Source organism: Convolutriloba macropyga, chromosome 7 (genome assembly GCF_964194025.1).
Source record: "Convolutriloba macropyga chromosome 7, txConMacr16.3, whole genome shotgun sequence".
Taxonomy (NCBI): Eukaryota; Metazoa; Xenacoelomorpha; order Acoela; family Convolutidae; genus Convolutriloba; species Convolutriloba macropyga.
In genome coordinates this window covers 73,090,211-73,114,728 of record NC_134474.1, presented here as the reverse complement: position 1 = coordinate 73,114,728, position 24,518 = coordinate 73,090,211, and the positions used below count along the sequence as shown (strand labels likewise).

Genomic DNA, 24,518 nt, shown 5'->3' with positions numbered 1-24,518 from the left:
GATTTAGCCGTTGTAAGTCATCTTAGAGCAACATTTGCTGATGTGGCTATTTCGGCTTTTCAGTCTGGGTTGTAGTTCAATATGTTTTAGCAGGTTCTTCGTAAAAATTCTGTCAAAAACTTGTCAAAAAAAATTTTATTCAATTTATCCGTACATTGGTGTGAATTCACTTAGAAGAAGCAATACAAAACGCCAGAAGAACTTATTCCTTGCTTTTCCGGTTATGAAACTCAAAAAAAAACTATTGCCAAAACAGAAAGAAGTGATTCCTCTTTATCAAATAAAAACGTCAGGTCGTGGCTCTGGTCAGAGTTATTCATAAATATAAGGCTCAAAGGCCATTAAAGGCTAATATTCAGCTTGACTGACAAACTACAGTCAACACATAAGGATAAAAACAGTTTTTGTGAGAGGATCTTTTAGGTGGCCCACTTTACCCCACTTTTTGCGATTCATTGTGTTTTCTCTACAACTATGCCTTGAAAAAGGGTTAAAAGATGACCAAATCAAGAATGGCAGCTCGTTATGAATCACAGCTAAAGATTCGGCCGTTGTAAGTCATCTTAGAGCAACATTTGTTGATGTGGCTACTTCGGCTTTTCAGTCTGTGTTGTAGTTCAATATGTTTTAGCAGGTTCTCCGTAAAAATTCTGTCAAAAACTTGTCAAAAAAAAGATTTTATTCCGTTTAACCGTACATTTGTGTGAATTCACTTAGGAGAAGCAAGTCAAAACGCCAGAAGAACTTTTTCCTTGCTTTTCCGGTTATGAAACTCAAAAATAAAAACTATTGTTGAATCAGAAAGAAGTGATTCCTCTTTACCAAATAAAAACGTCAGGTCGTGGCTCCGGTCAGAGTTATTCATAAATATAAGGCTCAAAGGCCAATAACTCCTCATATTCAGCTTGACTGACAAACTACAGTCAACACATAAGGATAAAAACAGTTTTTGTGAGAGGATGTTTTAGGTGGCACACTTTACCCCACTTTTTGCGATTCATTGTGTTTTCTCTACAACTATTCCTTGAAAAAGGGTTATAAGATGACCAAATCAAGAATGGCAGCTCGTTATGAAGCACAGCTAAAGATTTAGCCGTTGTAAGTCATCTTAGAGCAACATTTGCTGATGTGGCTATTTCGGCTTTTCAGTCTGGGTTGTAGTTCAATATGTTTTAGCAGGTTCTTCGTAAAAATTCTGTCAAAAACTTGTCAAAAAAAATTTTATTCAATTTATCCGTACATTGGTGTGAATTCACTTAGAAGAAGCAATACAAAACGCCAGAAGAACTTATTCCTTGCTTTTCCGGTTATGAAACTCAAAAAAAAACTATTGCCAAAACAGAAAGAAGTGATTCCTCTTTATCAAATAAAAACGTCAGGTCGTGGCTCTGGTCAGAGTTATTCATAAATATAAGGCTCAAAGGCCATTAAAGGCTAATATTCAGCTTGACTGACAAACTACAGTCAACACATAAGGATAAAAACAGTTTTTGTGAGAGGATCTTTTAGGTGGCCCACTTTACCCCACTTTTTGCGATTCATTGTGTTTTCTCTACAACTATGCCTTGAAAAAGGGTTAAAAGATGACCAAATCAAGAATGGCAGCTCGTTATGAATCACAGCTAAAGAGTCGGCCGTTGTAAGTCATCTTACAGCAACATTTGCTGATGTGGCTATTTCGGCTTTTCAGTCTGGTTTGTAGTTTATTATGTCGTAGCAGGTTCTCCGTAAAAATTCTGTCAAAAATTTGTCAAAAAAAGATTTTATTTAATTTATCCGTACAATTGTGTAAATTCACTTAGATGAAGCAAGTCAAAACGCTGGAAAAACTTTTTCCTTGCTTTTCCGGTTATGAAACTCAAAAATAAATACTATTGTCAAAACAGAAAGAAGTGATTCCTCTTTATCAAATAAAAACTTCAGGTCGTGGCTCCTGTTAGAGTTATTCATAAATATAAGGCTCAAAGGCCACTAACTGCTAAAAATCAACTTGACTGACAAATTACAGTCAACACATAAGGATAAAAACAGTTTTTGTGAGAGGATCTTTTAGGTGGCCCACTTTACCCCACTTTTTGCGATTCATTGTGTTTTCTCTACAACTATGCCTTGAAAAAGGGTTAAAAGATGACCAAATCAAGAATGGCAGCTCGTTATGAATCACAGCTAAAGAGTCGGCCGTTGTAAGTCATCTTAGAGCAACATTTGTTGATGTGGCTACTTCGGCTTTTCAGTCTGTGTTGTAGTTCAATATGTTTTTGCAGGTTCTCCGTAAAAATTCTGTCAAAAACTTGTCAAAAAAAAGATTTTATTCCGTTTATCCGTACATTTGTGTGAATTCACTTAGGAGAAGCAAGTCAAAACGCCAGAAGAACTTTTTCCTTGCTTTTCCGGTTATGAAACTCAAAAATAAAAACTATTGTTGAATCAGAAAGAAGTGATTCCTCTTTACCAAATAAAAACGTCAGGTCGTGGCTCCGGTCAGAGTTATTCATAAATATAAGGCTCAAAGGCCAATAACTCCTCACATTCAGCTTGACTGACAAACTACAGTCAACACATAAGGATAAAAACAGTTTTTGTGAGAGGATGTTTTAGGTGGCACACTTTACCCCACTTTTTGCGATTCATTGTGTTTTCTCTAAAACTATTCCTTGAAAAAGGGTTATAAGATGACCAAATCAAGAATGGCAGCTCGTTATGAAGCACAGCTAAAGATTTAGCCGTTGTAAGTCATCTTAGAGCAACATTTGCTGATGTGGCTATTTCGGCTTTTCAGTCTGGGTTGTAGTTCAATATGTTTTAGCAGGTTCTTCGTAAAAATTCTGTCAAAAACTTGTCAAAAAAAATTTTATTCAATTTATCCGTACATTGGTGTGAATTCACTTAGAAGAAGCAAGTCAAAACGCCAGAAGAACTTATTCCTTGCTTTTCCGGTTATGAAACTCAAAAAAAAAACTATTGCCAAAACAGAAAGAAGTGATTCCTCTTTATCAAATAAAAACGTCAGTTCGTGGCTCTGGTCAGAGTTATTCATAAATATAAGGCTCAAAGGCCATTAAAGGCTAATATTCAGCTTGACTGACAAACTACAGTCAACACATAAGGATAAAAACAGTTTTTGTGACAGGATCTTTTAGGTGGCCCACTTTACCCCACTTTTTGCGATTCATTGTGTTTTCTCTACAACTATGCCTTGAAAAAGGGTTAAAAGATGACCAAATCAAGAATGGCAGCTCGTTATGAATCACAGCTAAAGAGTCGGCCGTTGTAAGTCATCTTACAGCAACATTTGCTGATGTGGCTATTTCGACTTTTCAGTCTGGTTTGTAGTTTATTATGTCGTAGCAGGTTCTCCGTAAAAATTCTGTCAAAAATTTGTCAAAAAAAGATTTTATTTATTTTATCCATACAATTGTGTAAATTCACTTAGAAGAAGCAAGTCAAAACGCTAAAAGGACTTTTTTTGCTTTTCCGGTTATGAAACTCAAAAATAAATACTATTGTCAAATCAGAAAGAGGTGATTCCTCTTTATCAAATAAAAACGTCAGGTCGTGGCTCCGGTCAGAGTTATTCATAAATATGACGCTCAAAGGCCATTAACTGCTAATATTCAGCTTGACTGACAAACTACAGTCAATACATAAGGATAAAAACAGTTTTTGTGAGAGGATCTTTTAGGTGGCCCACTTTACCCCACTTTTTGCGTTTCATTGTGTTTTCTCTACAACTATTCCTTGAAAAAGGGTTAAAAGAAGACCAAATCAAGAATGGCAGCTTGTTATGAATCACAGATAAAAAGTTAGCCGTTGTTAGCCGTTGTAAGGTTGCATTATTCAAGAAGCTTTTTGAAACTATAACTCTTGAGTGCGCTACATCTACGTTGAACACATTATCCATTGAATTTTTAAAATCTTTTTATTGGGCTGTTTTTGTTGGGTGTTTAGTCCATTGAAATCACCATTGACTTCACGTATAGTACATTGAAATAACCAGATTCTCTTTTTAAATGACAAAAAAATGCACTTTACACCCAACTTTTTCAATTTAAAGTATTATCTTTGGCTTTAATCACTAAAAAGAGCCCAATGTAGCATGAAATTATCACGGATAGATCAGCAGTCTGTTCTAAAGGAAATAAGGACGAGGAAAAAATCTGAATTTTCTATAAAAATTGCTTCATTTCCTCATACATTCATTCACACGAAAAATCGTGCAATTTTTCATCACACGAGGAAAATTTTCTCGTGTGAAATCACACGAGACGCATTTTTCACACGAAAAATCGTGTGATTTTTCATCACACGAGAAAAAATCGTGTGATTTCACACGAGAGAGTTTTAGAGTGTATGTATGTGATAGGATGAAGTGCAACAAGATCCAAAGCAAGATGTAGAGCAACAGCGTCATGATAGAGCATTGAAGGTTCTATTAGTCACATCGAAGTTGTCGTTATTTGTGACCAATGGTTAGATATGTGCGTTATCAGCCTTTGTAATTGATATATTTAAGAGTTGGAACAAGAAAAAGCTAGGGAAGTAGCAATAAAATTTAACCTGTTTGATCGATCAGAGCTTTTTAAGAGAAAAAACAGAAAATGGATAAAGAGGAGTTGAGTTGATTGATATTGGTTGCTTTAATATAAATCGAGTGCGTGATGTGATTGATGTATGTTGTGTAGGTATCTCGGTGGACATAAAGACAGATCTGTGGATTGACCAGTACTGTCTGGATGCAGATGTGTTCATATTTGTGGCCAATGCTGAGTCCACCATCATGGAGACAGAGAAACAGTTCTTCCACAAGGTTCATTTATTAATTGCTCTCGAACGAAGTCTGAGGCAATTATTTTAATCGTGCGTCTCTTTTTTATGCCAAATTTTTTGTTTGAACATTTATTATAGCTGCGAAGCTGTAAGCTGAGCGTAGCTATATTGCGGTGCTCTTGGTTTTTTACAATTCAAAGAATTTGAATTGTATTGGGGCGCTGTCTTTTTTTTAAGATCTGTTCACACATTTTCATGATTTTTGAAGTCAAATTGGAGTGGTGATTTTGGTCACGCCGAAACAGGAAGTGGAGCGAAAAAGCGAGTGGCTTTGCGGCGTGAAATTTTTTCGCTCTAAATTTAAAGTAGAGTGATAAAACAGTGTTTGAACAAAAATTCGCTTTCTCGCTAGTGATTTTTTGTTCACATGCGGCAATTTCGCTTTGATTTTTACTGTTTTTTCGATTTTTTGGATCGGATTTTTTTCTAAATGGGTTCCCCAATCCATTCATAGTCCGTTCTAGGTCTAGTGTTCTGTTTAGTCAATGAAAATTCTTTGAATTGTACGTCAGGACTTGTCCTGCTATGTTTTTTTGTTTCGTCGTCTGACGCTCTTTTTTCGTTTTACATTTGTTCACACAGCAAAGCTGAAAAAGTCAAATTTTCTGAATGACTTCTTCCTCTCACTAACGGCATTTGCGCGCGTGACGTCATTTCTCACTCGCTTTAGCAAAAGTTCTTAGGTTATTTGCGTGATTAGATTTTGATCAGACGTGACTTACCTCACTCAATAAAATGACTTTTGCACTTTAAAACTTAGGTTTAATTTGAATTTGCTTAAGGTCAAAGGAACTCATATGTGCAGTAAAGGTCCCTAATAAGAGGCTTCTGTGGAATGAATTTTTAAAACCTTTATTGATTTATCGCTGAATGTTTTTTTGCCTAGTTTTTTGAGCGGCGTCGATTTTTTTTTCAATTTAGATCTATCTGTTTCTATCTCTATTATATGGCACGCAGGTCTATTCTTTCGCAGCTATTCCGGCAATCTGCCGGCTATGTTATTTTGTTTTAGAACTTTCTTTGACTTCCCGCGTGACTTTTTCACACTGACTTCTTCGTTTTCGAGTGATCTTCGAAATAAAGTTTGCTAATTTAAAAGCAATTGTGAGCGGAAGATAAGCGGAGACGTTGTAGCTTAGTGGTTAAAATGTCAGATTGTTATTCTGGATGTTGCGGGTTCAGGACTTTTACAACCATAAAAAACTTCTAAGCAGTGCCCCCTCTAAGTTAAATTACCCAGCCTGTCGTTCGAGAGCAATTTGTCCGACGTTAGTCGGTTTATGTTTTATATATACAAATACAGACGGTGGTTTGTCAGTTAGCTGAAGAATATTGAGATTTTCTCTAGTGCGTAAAAAATGACTAAGATTAATGGAACTTAGTCTGTTGCAATATTCTGTTCGGTTGTTATCGATTCAGATTAAGTCCCACACACCCGTGGCTAAAGCCAGCCCTTCATTTGTTGTTTGACAGCAATTCATCCGATTTTAGTGCTTCATGTTCTTATAGTTTACTAATTTATTAATGGACACCTCATTCGTTCGTAAAACTAGTGCATGAAAAGTTTGTCAGGCAATCAATAGGGTATGTGAATAAATCATATTTTGCCAGGGTTGTTCTTATCCTATTTTTTCTGTTACACATATTCATATTCAGTCATCTTTGACTGTATGTTTGTATGTAGGTTGGAGAGCACCTGAGTAAGCCGAACATGTTCATCCTACAGAATAAGTGGGATCTGGCAGACTGTAGTGACGTAGACCCTCACAGTGTCAAACAGCAACACGTCGAGAGGAGTGTCGGTTAGTTACCAACCAAGCGTCGATCACACCATAACCACCAACTCCAAACTGAATATAAATATCGTGTTTCATAGCTGTTGGGTCGAAGGGGTTTGACGAGAAGACTGTATTGTGACCTAACGTAGCGGGTATAATTTATTATTCGCTATGAATATATGAATGGCTAGACTGAACTGTAACTGCATTACGTGGTCAATGTTCAAAAGTGCAAATTTCAATAAATTCTGGAATCGAGTGGCAAAAATCTGAGCCCAGTTTTGAAAATTTGGTTTTCCGTGACAAAACTTGTTAACATGCGTCGAGGACAATGTCAAGCAAGAGTAAGTTAGAGTTCTTTGATGCAGTTAATCAATGAACTCTAACTTACTCTTGCTTGTCGCTATCCTCGATGCATGTTAACAACTTTTGTCAAGGAAAACCAAATTGGCAATTACTTGCATAAAATTTTCTCGGAGAACTAATTGCGGGTTTAATAGACTCAGAGATGCCTTAAATATCGGACAGCTGATTTCGCAGAAGAGGGTTTTAGGCTAGATGAATTAGTAAGAGCTCAATTTACCAGACAAAACAGGTACCAACCTTTCCAAAGAGCAGTAAATTACTCTCATAATAATCCTTACAATAATCAGTTGCCTTATCGCGCTAACTCTTATGCTTATAAATTCAATGGTTCTAACAGCAGTTATGGCTTTTAGTGTAAAGTATCTGATCGGTTTCTGATGTAGGTAACCGCTCAATATTGTATTTTTAAATGCTTTCTTTCTTTGTCTTAGCTCGACCAAAAATTTTTATTTTCCTTTGTTTCTTATTGTTGTCCTCAAGATTTCCCGCGGCAGCAATAAGAACAGAGGAACACGGGTATAATTCAAAAACGCTAAGCTTAAAAAATGTATTGGCATTGAAAAAAAAGATTTCCAATAGAAGTGCTTACTCTTTTAGTAATAAACTGCAACATACTGTACGCATTCTTCATCCTAATCTTACTGATCAGCTGTGGCGACACAGAGTTGAACCCCGGCCCAATTGTGTCGTTTGCAGAGGCTAAAACAAAATGCAATGCGGACAAAAAAAACCTTAAAATTTTCCAGGTTAACTATCGAAGCATTGTAAATAAAAGACGGGCATTAAATGAAATTGTTGGAGAACTGCCAGAGAACACTATTTTTTTTGTTTTACAGAGACATGGCTCACTAGCAACGATCATGATGACTTTTATAACCCTAAGAAAGACCAGTATGTGTGTTTTAGATTTGACCGAGCGAAAGAGGGCATTTCGAAAAAGGGCGGAGGTGTAATGCTGCTTATACCAAAAAATCTTTTCCCCAAAATTGAGAAAGGACCTAAATAAGTTCTCAGTTGACTTTGAAAGTAGATGGGCAGAAATAAAAGTAAACAACCGGAAAACTCAAAACACAATCTTACTTAATGTCACTTATTCTCCCAACAAAAACAAAACGGACATCTTTCTGGAACAATTGGCTACAAACATTGATAATGCAATAGTCAAAGGTCATAATATAATACTCATGGGTGATTACAACATTTATTATCTGAACTCAAGGGAAAAGGAGAAGTTAGACTCAATTTTATTACCATACCATCTAGAAATACAAAAGAAAACTGAGGCAACTCGTATTTGCAAGGCGGGCAAGACTGCAACGTTAATCGATTACTTTATTTCCGATATTTACGTCAAAAAAAACCATTGTGTGCGACACTCCAATTCTATCTGATCATTTTGCCCTGTATACTATACTGAAAGAAGAAACAAACCCATTAAAACTGGTAGAGAAGAAAAAAATCAATGACCGAAATACATATAAATATAGAAAAATTCCTTGATGATTTGAAAAAAGCAAACTGGTCTGTCATATACCAACAAAATAATGCAAATGAAATGCTTAAATGTATCACCAAAATTTTCACTAGAGTACTGCAAAAACACGCGCCACTAAAAAATGTGATCATCAGAAACGACAAATCATGCTTTGCTCGTTCACAAACTTGGTTGAAAGAGAAAAACAAAGAATTACAAAAAGAGTGTGACTCTAGTTTAAAATCGAAAAATTTTAAAACCTTCTCCGAATTGAAACAGAAATTGTTCTGCTCATCTAACAGTGATTTCAATAAATTCTATCAGTCATTAGTAATGTCATCTAATAATAGCAGAAAATGTTGGAACCTTATGAATGAAATAAGAAACTCAACTAGAACAAGAAGCCATATCTACAGTTTTAAAAATGTCTTCAATGATTATGTCACCGAGCCCAAAAAAATGCAAACTTTCTTAATTACAGGTTTTCACAGCTAGGAAAGTTCATATTACAAGATGAAACTTGCGAAAATATCAAAGACTTTGTGGGTAGATCAGCCAAAACTTTTTCGATTAGATGTATTACAGAATTTGAATGCTTACAGTGCATTAAGAAGCTCAATAGAAACAAACCACAGGGACCCTCAGCGTTACCCCCCTGGGCCTTAAAAGATGCAGTTTCTGTAGTCAATAAACGTCTATGTTTCATTATAAATGAATGCATAAACAACTCTACCTTCCCTGAAACTCTAAAAACCGCTGATGTAACACCAATTTTTAAAAAGAACGACCCCGAGGAACCAGAAAATTACAGACCTATATCAATAACACCCTGCATTTCAAAAGTTATTGAAATCTTAATCAAAGAGCAACTGACAGAGTACTTAGAAAAAAAACAAACTACTAAGTCGCTCTCAAAACGGATTTAGGAAGAAACATTCTACAACTGACGCTCTCGTTTACACTACTGAAATTATAAGACATAAAACAGATCAAAACAAAATTGTAGCTGCTGCCTTTCAAGACCTTTCAAAAGCATTTGACTCAATAAACCATTTTATCCTTTTAAAAAAGCTAGGAAGATTAGGTGTTGACTCTAAAACCATAAAACTAATAGAAAGTTTCATCTCGGAGAGAAAACAAAGAGTTCTGATTAATAACGTAAATTCAGATGGGATTACTCTAAAACGTGGTGTGCCTCAGGGGACAGTGCTTGGTCCTCTATTGTTTAATATTTATATTAACGATCTGCGAGATCAAATTGATAAAAACTGCGAGGTGGTGCAGTATGCAGATGATACATTACTCCTTGCTTCCGTTCCTATACAACGAGAGTGCAAAACAATTATAGAAAAAAATGTAATTTTGCTGACCAAGTTTTTCACAAGTCTAAAACTATAATTGGATCCATCAAAAACTGAATTCATACTATTCAGCCGCAACAGAAATTTCAGCGAATCTGAATCAATAAAAATCGGGAACGAAATTATTACAGAGTCCAAAAGCGTCAAGTATCTTGGGGTACATATTGACAAAAATCTCAGTTTCCAAGACGAAGTGAAGCATCTTTTAAAGAAAATGGCGGGTGGAATTAAAACAATTTATACACTCCGTAATCGGATACCAACGTTTCTAATGAAAACGGTTCTGAACGCATTTGTTATCAGCCATCTACACTATTCATTACTGTTAATTCAATCAATAGACAAAAATTTGCTTATATCGCTTGAAAGGCAACTAAATTGGGCCATTCGTGCTTGTTTCTCTAGAAATAGAATGGACTCAACAAAAGATCTCAAGATAAAGCATTCTATTCTCCCTGTTGAATATTTAATCAAATTGAAAAGAACCACTTATGTGTGGAAACTGAGAAACTGTCTTTTACCCGCGTTTAATCCTTTAGATGTCACAACCTTGCCTACTTGGTGCATCAGACAAAACCTTAGAAGCTGTGACATATTTTTTGACTCTATATGTCACACCCAGAAATTAGAACGTTCAATTATAAAAATTGCATCAAAGGAATGGAATTCACTTCCTAAAGAATTAAGGGGTTTGGAAAAGAAAAAAACTTTCCCAAAAGAATTGAAAAAGTTTTATATTAAATCTTTTTTTGATAATAAACAATATACAACTTATGGGTCGGTTAGTTGGAAATCTATCAGATTTAAAAAAGTTTACTAAACCATGACTCAAGAATCAACACTAACTGGTCGAGCTAAGAATTAATTAAATTTAATTTAATTACACTTATGTACTAAAATAAATAACCACACTCCAGGCAGTATTATAACAATTGTTAAACCCTCTGTTACTTGTTATGACTGTTATGGTTAATAAAGTGTTCTTTTTTTTAGTTTTATCAGAAAAGAGTGACAAAACATTGATCAGGTGCTATTTCATTCATTACGCAACATTCATTGTATATTGAAACAATATTTTACTTATTGGGATTTGATATCCCGTTATCAATGTCATTATTTCTGAAAAATACAGTAACGTGTTTTTTTTATTTGAGTAATTGAAGCCAATTTGGTTGTGATACAACATAAATAGCTTTTTAGAGTTTCTGGTGGATGAGCTGAAAGTGATGGACGACGCCTTGGAGGCTGAGAAGAGAGTCTTCTTCATATCAGCCAAGGAAGAGCTCAATTACAGAGTGAGTATTGAGATTCTCTCGTTTTAATTTTAACATTTGTCCGTTAAATGATGCGCTTGAAAATGAGTTATAACAATTAGTGAAATTTTCGAAAATCGAACCTGAAACATTTGCACGAATTTGAAACATCAATAACTTCTTAGAAGAGACAAAATTTCAGAAAGCCTTTGTTGGAATTTTATATCCGTTTGAACTATCGACTGTTACTGTGTTCTCTTAGCGGATAATAAGTATGATACTACTTTATTAATAGCTACGAAGGCAACAGCTGAACGAGCTATTTGTGGCCTCAGGGTGTTTGGATCTATTCTTTTCACCCAATCGTAGTGGGCAAAACAATTTTTGTAACATGCAAGGTTGTTAGACTAGACTCAGAATGACATTTTTATCACCATCCAAAAACCTGGGTTATTTTCTTGCTCCCCACCCAAAAAAAAACAAGTCACTCATTGTAATTGTACTGTAAGGAATAAAATGAAATGGTAAAGCCATAGCGTCCCATTGCTCATAGCCTCGTCATCTTTTGTTCCATTTTAGCCAGCAATTATTTATTGCGCTCGTTTTTTTTACAAAAAAGATGGCTACTGCCAATCGCTCGCCGGTCGTTTTGAGAGCAATTCGCCCGATGCTAGCCGGTTATGTTGTCAATTTCTGGCAGTTCTAATTTTATTCAAAACCTTGTTAGACTGTTTGGACTCTTGTATCTTATTGCGTGAGCTATTGAGTACTGTCAAGTTCGTTAAGAAAAGGTATTAAATTTTTGCACTTTTATGTGCCATTTTTTAAAATTAATTCAAGTTTCTAATTTTTAGATTAATTTGTTTTTAGTTTTTGTACTTTTTTGTGTACTGTTTATACGACGAAATCATTGAAGCTTTTTAATTTTTAATTCAACTTAGGTTTTGGCGTCTCTAGGCTAGCTAGCTTCATTCTTCGCTCATTTTTCTTAATGTGCACTGATAGAGAACTTGCTCTGCAACATAACATGAATTGAGTCATTGTCGAAAAACGGTTGTCTTAGTTAACAGCCCTTAGGCGAATTGGCACTGGTACTTTAATCCTCTCATTAAGAAACGGGAGAAGCCTAAAGCCCAAATCCAATAAAAATAGCGCGTAGTTTTGAATGTTTGTTTGAAAATCATTTTTCATTTTCTTCGTTCTTTAATTTTTTAATTTTTATTTTCTTCAATCCGAAACGCAGGCATAGAAATTTTTCACGCCTTTTTTCCGGCAGTTTTTTGGGTGCCTGTCTATAATTGACACCTCCTATTCATTTTGTTAGCATCGCATCCATTAAAAATGATGCGATAATGGTAATTTCAGTAACGCGAATAACTATTTAATTGCACTCGAACGAAGTATGAACAAAATAATTGTAAACGTGCGCCTCTCTTTTGCTTGACCGCTATAATGAATTTTTCACGCTTGACATCATGGTTTTTGCTCCTCCATCTCTTAATCCTGGGTTGGCGGGTTCGAAACCCCTCCTTGTTTGGAATTTTTTGTACCCCTATATAATTATTTAGTTTAATGCCCCCCACTGAATAAAATTGTACCGCTTATCGTTCGAGAGAAATTTGTCGGACGTTAGTCGGTTTGTGGTTTTTTGCGAAGGTGGGTGGTTAAACATAGGAACTGGAATGGTTTAAACGATTGGCTTTATTGAAGCATCATGTTAATATTAAGATTTAATAAAAAGTAACAGTGGGTTGGTCATGAAAAACTAGGGTTCTAGTCGGCAATAAAAATCAAATAGTTACAAATATTAATTACGACCAAAACTCCTTGTCCATTTTTTGAAAACCACCAATAACCAAATCAAAATGGAATCAGATAAAATTTATACTAAGAGGATTAACCGGTACATTTTTGGAACAAAATGTGGGACTTTTCCTCAATGCGACTTGGCAACAAGTCGACTAGAAATGGAAAAAAATGGGCAAAGTTTATTAAAAAACATTGCTTTTTTTAAAAAAGAATTAAACTCGAACTGATCAGAAACATTACGCAGCAAATGAAATCATTGAGTCTTTTAAACCTCAATAGAGAGCGACTGAGGCCTTTCATCATCCAGGATATGTCATACGACTACAAAAAGAACGACAAATACAGGCAAAAACGAAAAATTTGCACGAAAAATTATGCACGAAAACAATGTCCCCCCAATCAATTAAATATTAAGCTGATCACTAAAAACAATAAAACTCTTCGTTTGCATTTTTGCAGGTGACAACAATTGTAAATCAAATGAAGCCTATTATTGTGATACTGTGAAAAGAAAACAAAAACCTACAAAAAAGGGGCAAATATACAAAAATCACGAAAATTGGTTTTTTGGAAACTGGTTGTTCCAAGAAGAAAGACCATTTGACGAAAGTAAAACCTTTATGAAGAACACACTGTATTTCAATAGTCAAATTATGTGAATTGTATATAGAGATGCTTAGCTACAATTTAACAGAAATAAAATTGGCAGATCTCAAAAAGCTATCAATTTTTTTCAAAATTCATAGCCAACAAAAGCTTTCGACTAAAAGAGTAGACAGTTTGTCTTGCAACTACTTGGAAAACTAATCGCGACTGTTATTAATGAGACTAAATAATAAGACTATAAAATAACATTAAATACAAGCTGAACTAACAAGTGTCACAAACAACTTTACGAACACAGTTTTGAAGCCATTAAATTTATAAGATATTAACCGCTAGAATATAACATCTTCATTTGCGTCTCCCTTGATCATTATAACGTCTTTTTGTAAAACGACTATCACAAAATGACAACAAAAAGAACCACAAAAACTGAAAAGTAACTAAACTTCACAAAATTCTGCTGAAACAAATAGTCTAAGCCCTGAATACATCATTTAAAACGTTTAAACAACGGAAAAATTATTATTTGATTCAACAAAACATTAAAAAGAGCTCTAAACAATGAGGCTAATTTACGAAAATGATACAATATAGTAAAATACGAAGAAAAAAACGCAAACCAGAACAAAAAGTGATAAGCTGAAGAATACTATTACCCTTTTTTTTAGAAATTTAATTCGAAAGTCAAAATAACCATTAGCTATGTACCGATATCAAATAATAAATTCATTTGTTTATCTATGGTTGGCCAGTGAGACCTTTAATTACACAATATTTGGCATATGACAACAAAAATTAACAACAAATAAAGGGCAAAAATAAAAAACTCTACCAATTTCTGCAAGAGAACGGTTTCGCAGCCCTTCAACCCATATGTTATGAAAACACAATGTATGTTCAGTTTCAAATGTTGTTAAGCTTTTTTCAGTTAGATTGTTAAATAGTGTGACAATTTACAAAAGAAACAAAAACAACTGCAAAAATGGGCAATTTTGCACAAAAATCAGAAAATTTTGAATGAAAACTCGGAGTACCAAAAGCAAGAAAACCTTCTGTTAAAACAATCGGCCACAAAATTGGTTTTTATTCTATAAGGAGGAAAGGGCGACCTGTACTTCTTGAGAATAAGCAAAATGTTGACTAAAATAATACAACAAGTTGACAAGTTCAAAAAATCACAGAAATTTCCTTAAAACAAATACTTTCAATAGCATAAGAGACTTTAGGTAACAACCGAATGAATAGAAAAGGTTCACCTGCATCTATTGAGGAAGAAATTTAGATCATTGAGTGGTTAAACTGAAAAATCACACTGCCAAAAGGATAACACTTGAAGGCAAAAGACAAGAATTCAGTTAAATTTTTCTAAAACTTCCTCAAAGCCATAAAAACCCTTTGGTTCTCTGAAAACATACTGTATATACATTCAGCCTCAAATTTACATAAATTGTAGCTGTCATTAACGGAGCTGTGAACAAAAAATATTGTCTGTAATTAACATTAAAAAAGAGCAAAATATTTTGAAAAAATGCAGCATGAAAATAAAAACCAAAAAGTCTCTGATTCTAAGAATCCATGATTTTATCAAACCTCTCCCTGATTTTGTCGCGCGCCCAGCAAACCGACCAATTGTTCCAAGTGTTTGCGAATTAGACCAATTGTTGAGTGGAGTTCTTCAAATATTAAAAAAAAACAACGATGCATTTTGTATAATTATCGAGTTAAATCTGCAAAAAACGGCGAAGTTTTAATTCCAGAAGACTGTCATACGTAGTCTAATTGCAACTAGCGCTGTTTTTGAGATTGTGGAGTCTGTGTTAAGGTTTTTAGGTCACTTAGTCTGGCAAAATTTAACAAAGTGGACCAAAAATGCGTATTTTGTGCCATTTTGATGAAAAAAGTTTGAATTTTGAAAATATCAAAAATTTCAGCCAAAAAACTTCAATCAGACAATTCAGCAACGCTCTTCTATCTCTAACGGTAACAGCAACAATCGGCCGCTAAAAATTTTAACTTATTTTGAATTATATTAGCGAAATTGTACCAAATTACTGAAAATGTGAACAAAAACAGTCGAATGTTCACAAAACTTTAAACCTCGATAACTCCCTGTAAAAAACGAAAATCGAAAAAATCTTTTTAATTACGTATTCTACGCTGATCGGGCTTTTTAATGATACCACTCACAATTCTCTACGATGAATATGTCGATCGGCCAAAATTGACTGAACAAAAAGAAACCCAGTTGAGTATATAGTTCCTCCCTCCCCACTAAAGTGGGGGTCGGAACAAACATAGATGTGTGTTGAATTATTGAAAGTGCTATTTGTGATCTAGATGCAAGAATCGAAAGGTCAATCGGTGGAGATATCTGGGGAGTACAGACACGCTGTTGAGGAGAGAAGACGAGAGTTCAAGGCATTTGAGGCTGATTTTAAGGTAATTCTACATCTACTCAGCTTCACTACTTGCATTAATAATTTGATCACTGATGAAGGTAATAGTTTCCAGTTCGTCCCAATTAATACTTGTCTGCTCTGGTTATGAAAGATATCAGAATTCACCGTTTTAGATTAGTTTGAAAAACTGCGCCATAGTTCCGAAAGAATAGAATGTCAGTAGTGCTCTGATGGTAGAGTTATGGTTGATAATTTTTGATGTTTTGTTCCAGTTCTGTGTTTGTGACTCTGCTATCAAGACTAAGTTTGAGAAGCATACTCAAAAGGGACTTGACATCATGTCCAAAGTGAGGGAGTTGTTGCAGAGTGTGAGTGAGGCAGCCAGAGTTACCAGGCAAGTTCTAACTCCTTTTCAATTTTACTAATGCCAAATCTAACTAACTGCCAACAATTTTGAACTGATAGTTAAAAAGACGTCATTATGGTACAATAACAAACGGTTATTAATCATAATATAGGTTGCCCAAAGATTTCAACCAAACTAAAAGAAAAAATCAATTAAATCAATCAACACAGACTTTTTTTTCGTTTTGAACCATAACTCACTGTAAGTGGTTTTTATAAGAACGCATCCATTTGAACCAAACAGAGGAAAATTCATCAGATCAGAGTACGATCTACTGTTTAAAATCTACTGTTTGTGTTGTTTATCTGGTGAATTTTAGATCAGATAGATCAGTACGATGTTGGGCAAGCATGAACTTTCACTCGAAATTGGGTGAAAACTTAAATATCTTCAAACGAATAGTTGAATGCAGTTTTGTGTTTCTGATTAATTGCTCTCGAACGAAGTTTGGAGGCTGTTATTATAGTCGTGTGTTTTTACTAAAAACTTTTGCTTGACCTGATTTTTCGATTGAACTTTTTAATTGGACTAATCTTATTAATTGCGCTCAAACGAAGTTTGTAACAATTATATTAGTCCTGTCGGTCTTTTATTATGCGATTTTTCGCTTGACCGATTTTTTGTCTGACGCTTTTGACTTTTCGTCCTCAAAAACGGGATAAACAGGTAGCGCCCAGTGGGCATTAAGTGCTCTTAGAGCCTTTCAGCTCTGTTTCAGCTTAAACTGGTTTGGAGACTTATACTTATGGTGTGAAGGGCGGTTCTTAGAGTTTGAGACACCCCCCCCCCCCTGTTGACCCCACACCCACACTATTGCCTCCACCCCCCACCGCTGTGTTGCCCAAACAAGTGTTGCTCCCCATCAGCCCCCGGTGCACCCCCCCCCCCCCCCCGTGGCTAGCTACTGACGAAACCAACCGCTCGCCGACGTTAGTCGGCATTGTTTTGTTTATTTAGAAAACTGTTCCGTGATTCTTTCCTAAGTTAGTCTACAATTCTTGATTGAACGTTAAAATATTGTTGTGCTTACATGGCAGTTATATTGTATGTTTGTAGCAGAGGTACAACTCAGAATATGGCTTATTCAAGAATGAAATCTAAACCAGAACTTTACAGATTTACCGGAAGTTCATCTTATCTGTTGACGATTTTGAAAAGGTTTCTTTGGCAATTTGTATAATACCATCTTTCGCACTTTATTTTATTCTTATTCTCATAAAGTCACGTTTTACGCATATTTAATGTTCCACTAGCAGGCCCGGAAAACCATAACAAAATCATTTACAAAAATAAGAGGTTCAAAAGAGGTTAAAGCTTCTGTTTCGCACCGACTCGGGCTCGAACCCATACCCCTCGCTTAACAGCCGTAGGTCTCACCACTTACGCTAACTTTGCGTATTGCACTTGTCCTTTGCTCTTTCTACAGCAAATTTCTGGACAATGGCATTTGTGACTTGGTTGTTTTTGCTTTACCGCATGCTTAATGAGCGCAAAAAATGAGCATAATAGGAGCTTCAATATGATGGCAAAGCGCGTCTCAAAACGCATTTATTATGCGCTAGGTTGCACGATTAAGGACCCCTAAAACATGTCACGACAGGAGCAATGTTAAAGATTGTGCTCAATTGCGACTGATGTTTAATATAATAAAGGAAGATTAGACAATACGACTAAAACTGTTCAAAACATAATTTCATAGCGATTTTATGGACAATGGTAATCAACAGCTATAAAATAAAACTCAACCTGTGGATTTCCTACGGAGGACAGAGAGAACTATATGATTTTTCCAATTCAGTCTTTTTGAAGCTCTTGGTGTATTCTGCTTTGGCCTCCCGTTTCTTGGTGTGACTATTTGCTCAACTGGTTTTCTTGATCATTAAATCTCAGATGAGAAAAATAGAGAAGTAAACAAAGGGAAAGAGAGAGAGAGAGGAAGAGAGAAACGGTAAGAAGGAAAGAGGAGATAGAGAGAGACATAGAGACACGGAATGGAGAAAAGAGAAGAAATAGAGAGGACGAAGTACACACAAACAGAGCGAGAGAGAGAAACAGACAAAAACAAGGAACGAGAGAGGGAGGGAGGGAGAGAGAGAGAGAGAGAGAGAGAGAGAGAGAGAGAGATAGAGAAAAAAAGAAAGAAAAGAAAGAGTAAGAAAATTGATTGCTCTAAAATTCGTTTAGGGACAACAATACTAACTGGAAAATCCGAGTGGTTTACAAAAAACCATCGTACAAAGATTTAAAAAAAACAAAGAAAAGAGCAGGCGACTGGAAAGAAGAATTGCTACAAAGCTAAAACAATTTGCCATTTTTCATCCCCCAAACACACACACACACATACGAGAACATAAACCAACTCGCGTCGCATGGTGTCGATTAGAAATTTTCATGTCTACAAGTAACTGCACCTCACTAACAGTCTTTTGTCGCAGGTTCGGCTCTCACCCATCTACTTTGAGCCTTTTAGTTTGACCTCTCTCGATATGTTCGCTTAACCAAGCTGCTCAATGCGGCTCTTAAACATGCGCTTCTAGAAGCCCCTTAACTTAAACATACAAAAATTTTGTTCCACTTTAGAGCTCACGAGTTTAATATAGGATTAGCATTTTTCATCCCCAAACACACAGGAACATAAAACGACTCAGCGTCGCAAGAAGTGCCCTCGAAAAACAGGCGGTCTGAGAAAATTTTATGTCTACAAAGTCTACAAAAGGGAAGGTACCCGACACGGGTTCGAACCTTCGACCCTCAGAATGGCAGTCCTCTATGTTACCAACTGCGCTATAACGACTACATACCACCGTTTCTCACAATCGCTTTTGTATAAAAAACATAATTCAGATTGAGAGCATTTGAGATCACACAAAAATCAAAAAGGAAAGCTTGAAAAACTTAGTTGAAAGCTAAGAGTGTCCTAGAAAAGCGCAGAATCTGTAACGCTAAAACTTTGCAGAAATACACACGTTTACAATAAGAACTTCAAACTTACTTCTGGAGCATTCAAGAACACGTAGACAGTAAATCCTCTCTCTGGGCGAGCATACTTTTAAGCCCTCTGAGCCTCGTGGTAACTTCACCTGACTAACAGTTTTTTGTCCCAGGTTCGGTTCTCGCCCATCTACTTTGAGCTTTTTAGGTCATTGACCTCTCTCGATGTGTTTGCTTAACCATGCTGCTCAATGAGGCTCTTAAACGTTCGCTTCGAGATGCCCCTTAAACATGCAAAAATTTTGTCCCATTTTAGAGCTCACGCGTTTATATAGGATTGGTCTGTTCGTGGTATGCATGTGAAATTGAAGTTCTACATACAAGGTTTATTTGGGTCTTTGAAGGCCTTAAGGACCTTAAAGTGTGTCCTGAATGCACCGATTTTCCTGCAAGAATTGTATATGATTTCTTTGATTTCATTCAATGATCGTACTAGGAAAAACGTTATTTTGTTCGACATAAATTGTCATTCTCTATAACCTTGGAAATTGCTGTCCTGAATGTTCCCTTTTTTCAGCTGGATAAATCAGTCTGAATGCTATAGGCTTAAGTTCAGACTCAAAAGTTAAGACACAAATCTGTGAAAACGGGAGATATATTTATAGGAAAGGTAAATAGGAGGATGACTGTTATCAATTTGTTTCTTTCAATTATGCGATCATAATTTGCCTAGTGGTTGAAGCTTCTTAAGAAACGATTCACCTAATACTTTTATTACCACCAAACAAATCATTTAAAACTCCTTTTGAGAGAATCGGACTTCTTTTGTGCTTTCATGTGCCAGATTAGAGAAGAACTTATTTGTTTTAATTTGCAGACTTCATTCAGAGAGAAGTCACGCTCCGATCAGGCTCAATTATCAAAGGGAGAGTTGATGGGGGTGGGGGAACAGTCAATTAGAACAAATGCGTTTCTGTCCTTAAATCTCTCACCTCCCATAAAACAATTAATGGAAAAACGGCAATTAAGTTCAACTGAAGACGCCGCCGCCGCTTGGCCTTGTTTGCATTGTGAAGAGCCATTTAAGATTTGTTTTCACTCACAAAGGATGAGGAAAAGACTGGGAAGACGTCTCTAAAAATTAAAGAGTGATGCAGGAAAAGGAAATCTCGACAAAATGGCTTTTATCTTTGTCAACAAAAAATTCCCTGCTGGTTAAGCTTGCGCAGGAAACTATTTGTGAAAAATTAGACGTTTTTTCTCAAATGTCAAAGCCACGTTGGAATTACAGTCTGGCTATTTTTAAAAAATGGAAAACCTGCTATAATACCAACACAATTTAGTAGATTCTAATGTGAGGCATAAATGAATGGTTCGAGTTAACAGCTACTGGTCTTCATGACTTGGCACTACTTCTCAATGAACCTTTTTTTTCTCATTTAATCTCATTGGGGATAGATCTCATTTCGTTCTAATTGGGGTTGTTAGTCGTTTTAACTGTTTTTGCTCAAAGCTAATGCTTTCTTTGAGTTTATTATAGCTGCGAAGCTGTAAGCTGAGCGAAGCTATATTGCGGTGTTCTTGGTTTTTTTACGACTCGAAGAAGAGTATTGGTTTTCTCTCGGTTTTTTACGACTCGAAGAGGAGTATTGGTTTTCTCTCGGTTTTTTTTTTACAGGAAGTAGATTTGTTCACGCGGCATTTTGACCTAAAAGCGAAAGTGAGAAAAGCTGTCTTGGTGAACAAATTTTCGCTAAGCGAGAGAAGTTTTCTGATCATGCGCTGCGTTTAGTGAATGACTTTTTGACTTTGAAAAGTAGTTTTTGACTGAATGGCATATATAGATAACCGTTTTTAGCCGTTTTTTCGTCTAAGTGGCCAATTTTTTTTGCTTGTAATTTGGTTTTTTGTAGAAATAATTTTTATTCGATACTATATTGAAATGCCAACATCGGAGATTGATGCCACAGTGTTTTGCAGAGCCTGAATATGGGTTTCAATTTGAAAATTGGCACATATTTTTTGATTTTTTAGTTAATTTTTGACTTTTTTCTATTAATTTCTTCATTCTTAGATCTTTTAACCGTCTTTTTGTCAAAAATCAGTTCATTTGGCGACTTCCCTTTGATAATTCATATATTTAACGCCTCTCTCTACCTCGGTGTATTTTTGTTTTATAAAATTGTACATATGCTAATCCGATTTTGGTAGTTTTTTGCCGATTTTTGTCGGTTTTTTGTTTGTATTTTGATTGTAATTACTAGAAATAGTCTTTTTGTGCTACATGAGGGACCTTAATTGCGTTTTAATAAAAATTCAATCATTTTTTGGAGTTCAGTTTTTGAAAAACAGTTGAAGCTTTTTCGTAAATGCAGTCTTAAAAGTTTTTTGATAATTTTTTTTTGCAAAATGTTTCAATGTTTTATCTTTTTGAGTTCTGCTTTTTCCTATTTTTTTGTTCTCTTCAGGAGGATAGATTTTTGTATCGGATGACTAGTTATCTTTTCTAGGTCTCGAATGTTGAGCAGTGAACTGTATTTGTTTTTCTTGAATTTTTAATTTGATTTTTAACTTTTTAAAAAACAAGAATGCCTTTTTGTGACGGTGTTCCTTACATTGTGCCCATATTCTTAAAATTCTAGTTAGTATCATTCTAGCTTTTTCCTGGCACCTATTTTTATTTTTGGTATATTGATTTTTTCAGCTTCCATTTTTCATGAAAGCAGTATTAAAAGTTTTTTGACCTTTTTCTGTAAAATATTTAATGTTTCGTATGTTTGATATCTGGTTTTTCTTATTTTTTTGTTCACTTCAGGAGGATAGATCTTTATATTGGACGACTAGTTATCTTTTCTATGTCTCTAATGCTGAAAAATGAAATGTATTCGTTTTTCTTGAATTTTGTTTTTTTTTTATTTTTGACTTTCAAAAAACAAGAATGTGTTTTTTTTACGGTGTTCTTCATATTGTGTCCATGTTCTTATCATTCTACTTAGTATCATTTTAGTTTTGTCCTGGCAGCTTTTTATGGCACATTTATTTTTGGTTGTTTCAGTTGTTAAAAATTTGAATGATTTCAGCATTTTCTTAAATTTTCGTCATTTCTTTGTTTGCAATTGATTTCATTCAACACAAGGCAGTACTGAGAGTTTGCTAGCCAGCTTTTTCCAAAAGCTCTACTTAATACTATCTACTGCAACTTCCTTCCGGCCTTGGTGTTAATTTAAACGATTTGTTGCCTTTGACACATTTTTCTGCTGCTTGTCTTTTCTATGATTATTTTAATTTTTGAATTAGTTTTAAATCATGTTGTCTGGCATATGCAGAACAAGGGAGAAGTATGTGCCGTTTTTTGTTTTAATTGCAGTGATTTGAACTGTAATTATAGTGGTTTTCTGATTCTTAAATTTGAGTATTCTTTTTGAAAAAAAGATTTAACTTAGTTTCTAAGATTGTTATCTGCCGTTTGCTTTTCTGATCTTTTTGAGATCAGAATCATGAATTATTTGAGGGCAATTGATAGCCGTTTCAGCTGTTTTAGGCCATCAGTATTTTGACCTGCTTATCTATTTCGGATTTTTTAACGTTATCAAACATTTTCAACAATATAAAGTTTTGCTGCATTTTTTTCTTGGTGACAGTGGTTTAAGTTTCACCAATTTTTAGATCAGACCAGGGGAGGTAATGAGTTAATGGTTGAATTCAAATGGTAATTGCTTCAGCTGCAATTAGGGTTTTGTTTGTGAGGTTTTGCGGCTTCGAGTCGCTTCCGGAATTCTTCCGGCTATGTTTTTTAAAGGAAGTAGATTTGCTCACGCCGCATTTTGACCTAAAAGCGAAACTGAGAAAAGCTGTCTTGGTGAACAGATTTTCGCTAAGCGAGAGAAGTTTTTTGATCATGCGCTGCGTTTAGTGAATGACGTTTTGACTTTGAAGAGTAGTTTTTGACTGAATTGCACATATAGATAACCGTTTTTAGCCGTTTTTTCGTCTAAGTGGCCCAAATTTTTTGCTTTTAATTTGGTTTCTTGTAGAAATAAATTTTATTTGATACTATATTAAAATGTCAACCTCGGAAATTGATACAACAGTGTTTTGCAGAGCCTGAAGATGCGTTTCATGTTGAAAATTGGCACATAATTCTTGATTTTTTAGTTAATTTTTGGCTTTTTTTTAAATAATTTCTTCATTTTTGGATCTTTTAACCGTCTTTTTGTCAAAAATCGGTTAATATGGCAACTTCTCTCTGATAATTCCTATGCTCAACGCCTCTTTGCACCTCGATGTAATTTTGTTTCATAAAATTGTACATATGCTAATCCGATTTTGGTAGTTTTTTTTCCGATTTTCGTCCGTTTTTCGTTTGTATTTTGGTTGTAATTGCTAGAAACACTTTTTTGTGCAACATGAGGGACTTCAATTTCGTTTTAATAAAAATTCAATAATTTTTTGGCGTTAAGTTTTGAAAAACAGTTTAAACTTTTTCATAAATGCAGCCTTAAATTACAAGTTCTTTGACCATTTTTTTGCAAAATGTTTCAGTGTTTCGTATTTATGAATTCTGCTTTTTCCTATTTTTCGATCTCTTCAGGAGGATAGATATTTGTATCGGATGACTAGTTATCTTTTCTATGTCTTGAATGCTGAACAATGAAATGTATTCGTTTTTCTTGAAATTTTTAAATTTGTTTTTAACTTTCAAAAATCAAGAATGTCTTTTTGTTACGGTGTTCCCTACATTGTGCCCATATTTACATTCTAGTTAGTATCATTCTAGTTTTGTCCTGGCACCTACATTTTTTTTGTATTTTGATTTTTTCAGTTGTAAAAAATGAATGATTTCAGCTTTTTCTTAGATTTTCGTCATTTCTTTTGTTTACAATTGATTTCATTCAAAATAAGGCAGTACTGAGTGTTTGATGGCAAGTTTTTCCAAAATTTCCACTTATGACTAATTACTACAGCTTTCTTCCGGCCCTGGTATTAATTTAAACAATTTTTTGCATTCCAATATTCTTCTGCTGCTTATGTCTTTTCTGATCAATTTTGTTTTTGATTTAGTTTGAAATCATGTTGTCTAGATTATGTACATTAAGAAACAGGTGTGTGTTGTTTTTGTCTTAATCGCAGTGATAAGAAGCGTAATTATTGGTGTTTTTTTATTCTGGTATTAATTTAAACAATTTTTTGCCTTTGAATATTCTTCTGCTGCTTATGTCTTTTCTATGATCAATTTTATTTTTGATTTAGTATAAAATCATGTCGTCTAGCTTATGTACATTAAGGAACAGGTGTGTGTTGTTTTTTG

At 34.9% G+C, this 24,518-nt stretch overlaps 1 protein-coding gene across 1 annotated transcript in view; it reads left to right on the top strand.

The window, feature by feature from the left end:
• Nucleotides 1–24,518, top strand: part of LOC142343313 (mitofusin-1-like) — a 122,229-nt gene that overhangs the window by 65,735 nt on the left and 31,976 nt on the right. The window contains exons 5-9 of the mRNA XM_075395141.1: nucleotides 4,683–4,807; nucleotides 6,512–6,629; nucleotides 11,007–11,101; nucleotides 15,812–15,913; nucleotides 16,146–16,267. Coding sequence (XP_075251256.1) covers nucleotides 4,683–4,807; nucleotides 6,512–6,629; nucleotides 11,007–11,101; nucleotides 15,812–15,913; nucleotides 16,146–16,267 — 562 coding nt within the window. The remainder of the gene's footprint in view (nucleotides 1–4,682; nucleotides 4,808–6,511; nucleotides 6,630–11,006; nucleotides 11,102–15,811; nucleotides 15,914–16,145; nucleotides 16,268–24,518) is intronic.